The sequence below is a fragment of the Ailuropoda melanoleuca genome, chromosome 20, assembly GCF_002007445.2.
Source record: "Ailuropoda melanoleuca isolate Jingjing chromosome 20, ASM200744v2, whole genome shotgun sequence".
Lineage (NCBI taxonomy): Eukaryota > Metazoa > Chordata > Mammalia > Carnivora > Ursidae > Ailuropoda > Ailuropoda melanoleuca.
Genome location: NC_048237.1, coordinates 2573135 through 2585165, shown reverse-complemented (window position 1 = coordinate 2585165; position 12031 = coordinate 2573135). Strand labels below are relative to the sequence as shown.

The following is a 12031-nucleotide window of genomic DNA, read 5'->3' as shown; positions in this document are numbered from 1 at the left end:
AAAGAGTCAAGGTTTTTTTTTTTTTTAAGATTTTATTTATTTGAGAGAGAGTGAGCGTGCATGTGCACAAATGGGGGAGGGGCAGAGAGAGAGGGGGAGAGAGAGAGAGAATGTCAAGCAGACCCTGTGCTGAGTGTGGCGCTCGACATGGGGCTAGATCTCACGACCCTGAGATCATGATCTGAGCCAAAATCAACCTGAGCCACCCAGGCACCTTGAAAGATTCAAGTATTTTAGAGACAAAAGTAATATGATTTAATAATGGATTGGAAATGCAAAGAAAAGAAGGAAGGAATTAAGAATGACTCACAGATTTTTGGTTTGGTCATTATGTGGATGGTAGACATTGACCATGATAGAAATAGGAAGAGTAGCCTGTTCTGTGTGTATGTGAAAGGTAGGCTGGGTAGAGGGGTATTTAGAATACTGAGTTCAGTTTGAGACATATAGAATTAGTGAAGATATCAAGTCGGCAAATGGATATATGCCTGAAGTTGGGGGGGGCAGGGAGCACTCATTCGTTCAGCAAAGATTTATTGAGTGCTTCCTATGTAGCCAAACTGTGATCTTTGCATAGGATACAGCGATGAACAAAACAAAGCTAGTCTCTGCCTCTGTGGAGCTTACAGTCTATGGAGCATACAACAAACACCTCAAAAATTGCAAATTATCCAAGTGTTACTAAGAAAACAAAAAGGTTTCTAGGACAGGGGCACCTGGGTGGCTCTTGATTTCGGCTCAGGTCATGATCTCAGGTCTTAGGATCAAGCCCTGCATCAGGCTCACTGCTCAGGTGGGAGTCTGCTTCTCTCTCTCCCTCTTCCTCTGCCCCTTCCTCCACTCTCACTCTCTCTCCCTAAAAAAGAGAAATAAATCTTAAAAAAAAAAAAAAGGTTTCTAGGACAGAGAATAAAGGGGGGGGGTACCCATTTTAAATATAGCAGTCAGAGAAGGCTCCTCTGAGGTAACATTTAAGCTGAGATCTTTACTGGACATAATAGAATGGGAAGTGATCCCCACGTTGATGATAACTGGAGCATGAGAGTGGATGAGATTATCCATGGAGAGTGTGCGTGTCTGGTATAGAACCGGAGAAATAGAACTATTCAAGAGATGGACAGAGGAAGATAAACACAAAAGGGAGAAAGAAGTTGGTTACAGTAGCCAAAGAAAGAATATTTTAAGGGGAGAGAGTGGGCCTAGATTGCTGCTGAGAAATCAAGTTCAGTAACAACAACAAAAAAGTATCCATTGGATTTGATAACAAGGAAGCTATTAATATCCTTAGCAAGAGCAATTTCACTGAGATAATCTGCCGAGGGTTGAAAAGAGGTTTGGGAGGTGAAGAAGTGGACAGAATGTAGACACATATCCACCAATGCACTCCAATATGTTTCTCTTTCTCAAGAGTCTACACAACATGCTTTTGTGAGTGTCACCAATAATCCTCATGTTGCCAAATCCAGTCCTCCCTCCTTTGCCCTCATCTTCATGCCTCAACAGCATTTGACCCATCTGGTTATTTCTTCCTTCTTTTTTTTTTTTTTTTTTAAAGATTTTATTTATTTATTCGACAGAGATAGAGACAGCCAGTGAGAGAGGGAACACAAGCAGGGGGAGTGGGAGAGGAAGAAGCAGGCTCATAGCGGAGGAGCCTGATGTGGGGCTCGATCCCATAACGCCGGGATCACGCCCTGAGCCGAAGGCAGACGCTTAACCGCTGTGCCACCCAGGCGCCCCTATTTCTTCCTTCTTGAAACACTTCCCTTTCTTAGTTTCTGTGATACCACACTCTCCTTGCTGCTCTTTTTTCTCTTCCTCTTCTACCTAATCACTAAATATTGAAGGGGCTCCTTCTCTGGGTGATCTCATCCAGTCCCAAGGCTTTAAAAACTATCTATATCCTAATGAGTTCCATATTTATATCTCTATCCTTGACCTATGTCCTGAGCTTCAGAATAGTAAATTTCTCCACCTTTGTGATATCCTCCTGGAGCTCTAACAAGCATCTGTAACCTAGTATGTCCAAAATCGTATTTTCCCTCAAATGGTCTTCTCAGCCTTGGTAGAGTATAATCATCCCATATATTTGTCTTGTTTTGCTCAAGACAAAAACCCAGATGTCTTCCTCAATTTCTCTCTTTCTCTCCTCTTCCACATCCAAATCAACAACAGTTCTACCAGTTCCTCCTAGAAAACATCTCCGATTTGATTACCCCTCTCCATTTCTATTGCGACCATTTTAGCTCAAGAAGTCCTACCTAGATTTCTCCCATAGCCTCTTATGTGGTCTCCTGCTTCTACTCTTCACTTCTCTATGGTTCATTCTCCACTCAGCAGCCAGATTCCCTTTTAATATTATATATCAGATAATGCCATTTATGGGCTTAAAACCCTTCAATGGTGTCCACTGTCACTTAGAAGAAAATCTAAATTCCTTACCACGGGCTACAAGTACCTATATATAGGTTCAAGCCTCTCTCTCTGACCTTACCTTGAACCATTTCCACCTCCCTCCCAGCCTTAATGTGCATTCATTCATTTAACAAACATTTCTTATTCACTTAATTTTTGCCAGGTACCTCATTAGCCATTGGGCAATACAAAATTGATACCTACCTTTCAAAAGTTTCAGTTAAGTGAGAGAAATAGACATAAGAACAAATAATTTAAAACACTTTTGCAGAAGTAAGAGCAAGGTGTTACAGGATTACAAAGGACAGTGCAAAAATCTGCCTACAGGAACCGGGGAAGGCTTTACCAAAGAAGGAACAATTACTGGCATGCATTTGAAAGATGGCTAGTTATGGGGGCGCCTGGGTGGCTCAGTCATTAAGCGTCTGCCTTGGGCTCAGGGTGTGAACCCAGAGTCCTGGGATCGAGCCCCGCACCGGGCTCCTCTGATGGGAGCTTGCTTCCTCCTCTCCCACTCCTCCTGCTTGTGTTCCCTCTCTTGCTGGCTCTCTCTCTGTCAAATAAATAAATAAAATCTTAAAAAAAAAAAAAAGAAAGATGGCTACTTATGGATAAGGGTGCAGTCTAAGACCTAGGGTTAGAAGAAAGCTCACAGGTCTATGAGGCTCTCCAATCCCCAAAGATACTTAAATAGTTTTACCTAGAGGTGAGTAAAGATTTCAAAACAGGAAGTTTTAACTATTTGCCATGGAGTAGTACAGCAGAAAAATGCCCTTGGCAGGTCATTAACAAAGATCTGGGATGATTAAAACACAAGTGGATATTTAGATCAATATGCCATTCATTCATTTAACAATTTTTTGAGTGTCTACTACGTATTAAGAACTATCCAAAGAGCTGGGTATATAACAACAAACAAAAGCTACCAAATCTCTGAATTTACTGAGCCTACCAGTGCAGGATTCAAACAATAAATAAGTATATAATGTTAGAGATAAGCGCTATGATGAAAAATAAAGCAGGGTAAATAGTGCTGGGGCTACCATTTGATATATGAGAGTCCATAAAGGTCTGACTGAGAAAGAACAACTTGAGCAGAGGCCTGAATGAGGCAATCTAGATATTATTTGGATCAGTTTTTCAACTTCACAGACTAGGAAAACACATTTTCAGACATTGCTGACTTCACCAAACTGGCCCTTCACTAAAGTGATGATTAACTGACCCTTTCCATTTATTTTATCTTGATTATTTGACCATGTGTAATTGGTCCCTTGATTAGGCAGGTTAGAATTCAGACTACATATAATTTCTCTACTGATCATTAGCTAATCCTGAGTTTAGTTATTAACCGAAAGTCTGCTCTTTCTCTTGCTCATGTGACCTTGTTTACATTTCTCCTTGAGTCTCAGCTAGATTTTATCTCCCCATAATGTTAAATAGTATCTCAAATATGATGGCTCACCCAAGCAACTAAAAACAGTATGCAATGAAAGCTTTAATTCCCCTTCCTCTATTTCCAGAGTTAGGACTGAGGGGTGAGACACCAACAAAAAATTAAATCTACTATCTTCAGCCAGAATATGACAAAGGATCATCTTCATGTTATGGAAAGGACTACTCTCGTAAGAATGAGAAGTAAGAGTACAGAAGAGGGGCGCCTGGGTGGCACAGCGGTTAAGCGTCTGCCTTCGGCTCAGGGCGTGATCCCGGCGTTATAGGATCGAGCCCCAACATCAGGCTCCTCTGCTATGAGCCTGCTTCTTCCTCTCCCACTCCCCCTGCTTGTGCCCTCTCTCACTGGCTGTCTCTATCTCTGTCAAATAAATAAATAAAATCTTTAAAAAAAAAAAAAAGTGCAGAAGAAAAAAAGTGATAAAATCTCAAGAAACACGCCAAGATAGAAATCCTATTAGGCTATAAAATAATCTCAGTGGAGAACTGGAGAATGGAAGGGGAAAACCAAAGTTTTTACAATTTGGGAACTCTCAAATGGTTATTCTGTCTTCTCCACTTCCTACCACATTCCTATTGCTCTTGACAAAGTCAACAGTATGCAAATATATGATGCATCAGGAAAGAAAAATATTTTCTAAAATTCAGGCAACCAATTATAAACACTAAAAGAATTAAATATATATGCATTACCAAAAAAGGTTACTGAAAAGTGAGAATGGGGAACAAGAAATCCCTTCTTGAACATAGGTCTTTAAGCAAAAGTTTGAGAGCTAGCCCACTAAATCTACTGACTACAGGGTCAGGCCTATATATCTAAAGCAATTTTTAGAAGATTCATTAGTCTGCCAGAAAGATGATAAAGCTCCTAGACCTTTCTTTATTCTTTTTCTGGGTGGGGAGAGGCTGAGGAGAGGGAGAGAGAGAATCTTAAACAGGCTCCATGCCCAGTGTGGAGTTGGCTATGAAGCTTGATCTTACAATCCTGAGATCATGACCTGAGCCATTATCAAAAGTCAGACACTTAACCAACTGAGCCACCCAGGTATCCCTAGAGCCTTCTTTATTCTTAAAAATTGCTTAATAGAAGCAGGAAGTGTAAGGCATGATATCAGCTACATAGTGGTTTTTACAGTCTATCACAGGTTTGGGGTCAGTAAAAAAGCTAACTGTTGAGATTTGTATCATTAGGGAAGAAAGCAAATGAACAGTCAATTCTCTCCATTGTGTACAAATAGAAAAATATTATGTACAAATAAATCAAAGAGAATCTTTGATTTAAAAAAATTAGATGCAAATAGAATTTGCCTGGTGAATCTGATTTTCTTCACTTTTGTTTCTCATACCTGAGAAATGTGACTAAAATACTGCAAAGCTGTTTCCACAGGGCTTTTGAAGTATATCTTCTCCTGAGGTTTCAGCTATGAAGAGAGTAAGACAAACATTGAGCATATCCACAATGGAATGAAATAAGATACTGGCAAATATGGCAAAGGATGGCAAAGGATGTTTCTAAAGCATCTATTATTTCACTATGTTAAGTATGAGGAAGCTCACCACTGTCCTAGGAGATGTCGATTTTATGTTCTAACCCTCCTTACCTCATGCTTTGATAGAAGCAGCCACAAATAATTCTTCAACCTGTTGTTTAACCCCCCCTTTTTTCCCATTGCTATCTTTGAGTTTTGTTTCTTTCTTTCTTTTTTTTTTTTTTCAGTGCTTGGTCACTCATTAACTGTACTCCTTGTATACTTACTACAGACCAGGAATGGGATAAGATGGTTTGTGGCAGAGGGAGAAAAACTTACATTATCAGAAAGAGCCAGATGCTTGCAAGCAGTTCCACAAACAGCACATTTTTCTAGGGGGGAAAGGGGAAAAAAATGTTTGGTTCTTCTGGGCAAGAGGTAAGATCTTCCTAAAGTACATGGTAACAGTCAAGTAGGCTAGCAAGAAACAGGTTCTTACTGAATTTAGAATATTTTTGTGCTATAAAAGGACATCATCTTGAGCTCTGTCCTCAAAATCAATATTTCCAAACTTGTATGTTGATGACAAGTACGGCTTTCACACTGTAGTTTTACCCATCTCCTCTTTTTTAAAAAAAGATTTATTATTTATTTTGAGAGAGAGAGAGTGCACACGCACGATTTGGGGGGAGGGGCAGAGGGAGAGAGAGAGAGAGGGACACAGAATCTCCAGCAGACTCTCCACTGACCTGGGGGCCTGACAAGGGACTTGATCAAGACCCTGAGATCATAACCCGAGCCAAAGTCAGACACTTAAATGACTGAGCCACCCAAGCGTCCCTACCCATCTCCTCTTTATGAATTCCCAGTTTTCTTCTGCAGATGAGGGGGCAGTTCTAACCCTGCAGCAAGAGTACTAGAGTACACTTATGAGAGTGCTAGGAAGAACATGAGAGTACCAATGGTTTCAACTGTAGCTTGCTCTTTTCTCCCCCCATCTACCTGACAGTAGGCACACTGTAAATACTGCAAGAAACTCCCCAATTATTCCTGCCCTGTTGTCACTTTGCCAATAATCCTGGAACTTGTTCTGAAGCTCTTCTGATCTCATTCTCTTATTAACCCAATCTGAAAGATGCAAAAATTAAAATTCCTAACCTTTCCCTTGAGTTAAAGTTTTAGTAGTAGTGCTGGTTATTGATTAAGATAAATGCCACATCAAGAGAAAACATCACATGACATATGCTTCACCGAGACAACCCTCTCCAAGGTGAGCTGCTGTTACCATAGTAAACAGTTTTGTTACTTCAGCAGATAAGTTAAAAGGGTCACGAGATCCATATAAAGAAAAAAAGCTTCTCCAGAGTCTAGTAACCTCCGTCTTCTTTCCTTGAGGACTAAAGGCTTTCCCCATTCTTCCCTCCATATTATTGCAGAGTGAGCTAGCAAGTATAAAACGCAAAACAAAGAAACTTCCCCAGCTCTCTGTCGCCTGCAGGATAAAGTTCAGGCTCTTCAGTCTTGTATACAGAACCTTCCATCATCTGTCCATTGCCTACCTCTCTAGCCTCATCTCTTAACCATTTCTTACTTTATTTCTATGCTCTACCAATCCCAACAATGTGTAGCCCCCCGCACTATGGGTTTATAATGTGGTATGCCTTTATACATACTGTTCTCTTAAACTAGAATGATCTTCCTTGCTTTATCCACTTGGCAACTCCCGTTTATTATTCAAAACTCTACTGAAGCAACAGCTCTTCTATGAAATCTTTCCCTGATCAAAGCACCCTATCCTAAGTCCCTCTTCTGGGCTATTTCTACACCTTGTATGCATTTTGGCATAAAAAAAAAAACCCTTAAATTTAAGTCTCATTTCTAAGACTTAATAGCTGCAAGAAATTGGTCAAATCACTTATCCTATCTGAACCAGTTCCTCATTTGTAATATGGATCTACTAATAATTACTTCCTGGGATTGTGATAAGGATACATAAAATTCATACATGTGGAAAATACTTTTTATTTTATTTTTTATTAAAGATTTATTTGTTTATTTTGGAGAGAGAGAGCACGAGCAGGAATGGGGCAGAGGAAGGAGGAGAGGGAGAAAAGCAGACTCCCCGCTGAGCACGAAGTCCAATTTGAGGCTCGATCCCAGGACCCTGAGATCATGACCTGAGCCGAAAACAAGAGTTGAACGCTCAACCTACTGAGCCATCCAGGTGCCCCCGGAAAACACTTTTTATTTTATTTTTTTAAGGTTTTATTTATTTATTTATTTGAGAGAGAGGGAGAGAGAGAGAACACGAGTGGGGTGAGGGACAGAGGGAGAAGCAGACTCCCTGCCAAGCAGGGAGCTCGAGGGAACACTCAATCCTGGGACTCCAGGATCATGACCTGAGCTGAAGGCAAACGCTTAACCGACTGAGACACCCAGGCTCCCTGGAAAATGCTTTTTAAATTCCAAATGTATCACTACCACCACCACTACCATTATCATCTTCATCATCATCATCATTTCTAATCAAACTGATTTCACAGGCTAGACCACTTCCCATTAGAAATGACTCTTGTTATCAACCAAACTTTCCCCAATTCCTATTCATTACACTTATTTTTTCTCTATTGTCTAATTAGTCTGATAACCTTGGGGCTTTCCCTGTCACAGACCTCAAAACACCGACAAGTACCTTCTTGTCAAGTATTAGATATTCCATTTGCTAAATCATTCTTTATCAATGGGTGCCTCAAATTTCCACAATCAATAGTTTCCTACTGTATCCATACTAACTTTGGCGTAATATGTGATTTTTATCCTAAGTCACATAGAGAAATGGCTAATCATCATCTCTAGGTTAAAAACATTTTTGCCTGAATCTGGAAACAGTTAAGGCACTCACCCAGAGTCACACACTTTTTACAGAAAATATGGCCACAGCTGGTGACAAAGAAACGGTCCCCATCTTTTCGGAAACACTGATTGCAGTGAAACCAATCCATTCTGGAACAAAGAGAAAGAGGAAAAATAACCTGGAGCATAATATAATTATAGCTGTTCCAAAATCTATGTGACAATGTTTGCTTAGCTTCTGTTATCTTTTGGGGATGTAGGGACTATTTTTGTGGGTATTCCAGTTGGTTTTAAGGAAGTACACATACATCTGAAGTGAAAAAAAGCAGACCGTAAACTATGTTATACCATTTTTTTAAAAAGAAAAAATACATATATATTTAGAAAAGTAATGGGACAATGAGATTTTTTTTTGAATGCTGAGATGATGGGTATTTGTGTGTGTGTGTGTGTGTGTATGTGACCTTTACATATTTTTTGTTTTCCAAGTTTTCTGGATTAATTCGTGTACTGATTTGTAATCAGAAAAAACAATCTTAAAAAAAAAAGAACCATTCATTTCTTTCCTAATAGCTCCCTGTGATACAGTGAGATGGAGCAAGGAGGAAAGAATGGACCAAATAATAGATCTCATATTAGCCACTTGGGACGTATTTTTAGGGAAACATGGTTTGTGAAAAATAATGTTGTCTCAGCTTGTACACTTTCCCTTCTACTCTACAGACACTCCGAATCATAGTTCTGGAAGGGGCTTCAAAAATCATTTAACATTTTATCCAATCCCATCATTTTTCAGAAGATATACCTGATGTTCACTGAAATTCAGTGACTTGTCCAAAGTTCCATCTTTAGTTAATGTCAGCTCTGGGATTAGAACTTGAGTCTTCTTACTCCCTGTGTCAAGCTCTTGCTACCACATCAAGTAAGACTTTGTGTTAGACATGGCAACCATACATCCTATATTTTATGCCAAAACTAATTCCATCCATATAATTGGTGAAATATATAATTATATAAGTGTGACTTTGTAAGATTTTTAAATGAAGAAATTGACATAAAAACATTTGAAAAACATAAAATTTTAAATGAAAAATTTGACATATTAAAAAAATAAGTGAGCTGAAACATATGGAGCTGTAATTAGTTCATACCTATAATGAATTCACGTTTCATTCCATGAATATGTTATTTAAGAATATAATATCTATTAGTTTGATTTCCTTTAAAATTACATTAGGAAAATAACCCAAACAGAAGGTGACATTGTTTTCTCCACGTAAGTCTTTTCTTTAAAAAAGTTTTTAAGTAGCTTGTGGAGAGTTTCGCTAAAAGAATGGTGGCTAGTGTGCACCACACTTTAACATTTTTGCCACAAAAGACAAGATTCACGATAAAAACTTGCTGAATAATCAGTTCAATGCAAAGGCATTATACACAGCCATGAGCTTTAGATTTCGATTTATTGCTCACAATACGCTAACTTCTGCCAGGAGGTGAGTCTGAGGAACTACTGAAAAGATCCCACTATATATACCCTGCTTTGTATAAGGGCAGCAACAACGTTAATCAAATGAGTTGTCCATAGGAACCCCTTATAAGAAGGGCAGTTAAGGGCTTGTGAGAGCAAGACTTGCCGGATTTCTAGAACTGACGGCGATTTAGCAGTCTCATGAGCAGTAATCCTTTTCTAGCTATAGTCCCTACCCGCTTGGCCGCCATGATCTCAGAAGCCCTGGGATCTCACCGAAATCATCCAGTTCTCCTCACGAAGAGCTGGAAATGGCGGGAAAATACACAGCAAGGCAGGCACCAGGCAAAGGCAAGAGGCTGGGAATGGCCCGCGACGGCTCGCTCCGCTCTCGCCTCGTGAAAGGCGTGGGCGGGGCTCGAGGCAGTGGGCTGAGTGGGCGGGGCCTGCGGCGTGCGTGAGGTGTGGGCAGAGCCCACGGCCACGTACTGGGCGGGAAAGTTGGGCTCGTGGTAGCTGGCAAGAGGCAAGGGTGCCACTTCTTGGTAGTTGAGGAAAATTTACGTCGTTTAAGAATGGGAACAAATGAGGAATATGGCCTAATCCCGTACAAATTACTGCGGAAACAAGGTAAGAGGAAACTTAATAATGCTCCTATAGGTAATAACACGCTAGGAAAAAGTGGTCACAGAGCAGATGAAAATTTCAACCAAACATTGTTTAGTGAAATAAAATAATGAATGTTTTGAAAGAATAGCATAAATCAGAAATAGAAAAGCTAAAAATGATGTGGGTAGAGAACATATTAAATAAGAACTAACAAATCCCGGGGGAAAAAGTTATAACTTTTTTCAGAAATAAAAGAATGAGGAANTGAAAATTTCAACCAAACATTGTTTAGTGAAATAAAATAATGAATGTTTTGAAAGAATAGCATAAATCAGAATTAGAAAAGCTAAAAATGATGTGGGTAGAGAACATATTAAATAAGAACTAACAAATCCCGGGGAAAAAAGTTATAACTTTTTTCAGAAATAAAAGAATGAGAAAAAAAAGCACAATTAATGGCTGAAAGAATAGTTTTTTCTTTAAAAAAAAAAGAGATGGTGATGGGTAGTAAGGAGGGCACGTATTGCATGGTACACTGGGTGTTATACGCAACTAATGAAGCATCGAACTTTGCATTGGAATCCGGGGATGTACTGTATGGTGACTAACATAATATAATAATAAAAAAAAAGAAAAAGAAAAGAAATAAAATAGNCGAACTTTGCATTGGAATCCGGGGATGTACTGTATGGTGACTAACATAATATAATAATAAAAAAAAAAGAAAAAGAAAAGAAATAAAATAGTCTTCTGGTCTAAAAAAAAAAGAGAGAGAAGGTTTTAAGAGAAAGTGATAGATACAGAAAACAAGCAGAAGAGATTTTACACACACACACACACGCACGCACACACTCAAACACGTTTATTCCTCCAAGGAAACCCAGAGAGCAATGTATTAGAACAAATATTTAAAACAAAATTTGGAACAAATTTTCCTGAAATAAAATAAGACTTAAGTCTACATATCGAAAAGGCATACCGTATATAAGAGAAAAATGACCCAGAATGGTCAAAACCAAAACATTTTTTAAAAAGGTTTTATTTATTTATTTAAGAAAGAGACATCATGAGCAGGGGAGAGGGGCAAAGGGAGAAGCAGACTCCCCGCTGAGCACGGAGCAGGACTTGGGGCTGCATCCCAGGACCCTGGGATCATGACCTGATCCGAAGAAAGACGCTTAACCGACTGAGCCACCCAGGCGCCCAAGACCAGAACATTTTCTAATAAAATGATTGGTCTCAAAGACAAAGAAAGACCGCTTTGAACATCCAGACAAAAAAGTACTAGTCACTTATAAGGGAAAGAAAAGTATATTGGCATCAGACTTACCTACAGCCGCATTTTATGCTAGAAACAGTAAGGCAGCATTTTCAAGATTTTCACAATGAGAATATGATCTAAGAACTTTGTTTCTTCTTACATTGTGTTCAGGCATAAAGGCTGCTGACAAAAAAAAAAAAATGTGAACATGAGCTTTCCCTGAGGAATCCAGTAAGCCGTGGTTTGCAAACTTTTTGGCCTCAGAACTCCTTCACGTTGAAAAAATTACTGAAGACCCTCTTCCCAAAAATATTTTGTTTATGTGGATTGTATCTATCAATATTAATGGTATTAGCAATTCAAACTAAGAAATTTTTTAAATATTTATTAATTCATTTGAAAACAACAATAAGCCCATTAAGTAGTAATATAACCTATGAAAAATAGTTATATTTTCCAAAATAAAAACTAGTGAGAAGAGTAGCATCATTGTTTTACAGT

General features: G+C 39.0%; 1 protein-coding gene across 1 annotated transcript in view; it reads right to left on the bottom strand.

Moving 5' to 3' along the window:
• RNF212B (ring finger protein 212B) overlaps positions 1 to 11700 on the bottom strand; it is a 29971-nt gene extending 18271 nt beyond the window's left edge. The window contains exons 1-4 of the mRNA XM_034648635.1: positions 11600 to 11700; positions 8242 to 8342; positions 5679 to 5731; positions 5217 to 5291 (exon numbers count right to left, since the gene is read on the bottom strand). Coding sequence (XP_034504526.1) covers positions 5217 to 5291; positions 5679 to 5731; positions 8242 to 8341 — 228 coding nt within the window. The 5' untranslated portion in view covers position 8342; positions 11600 to 11700. The remainder of the gene's footprint in view (positions 1 to 5216; positions 5292 to 5678; positions 5732 to 8241; positions 8343 to 11599) is intronic.
• Between the last annotated feature and the right edge of the window lie 331 nt (positions 11701 to 12031).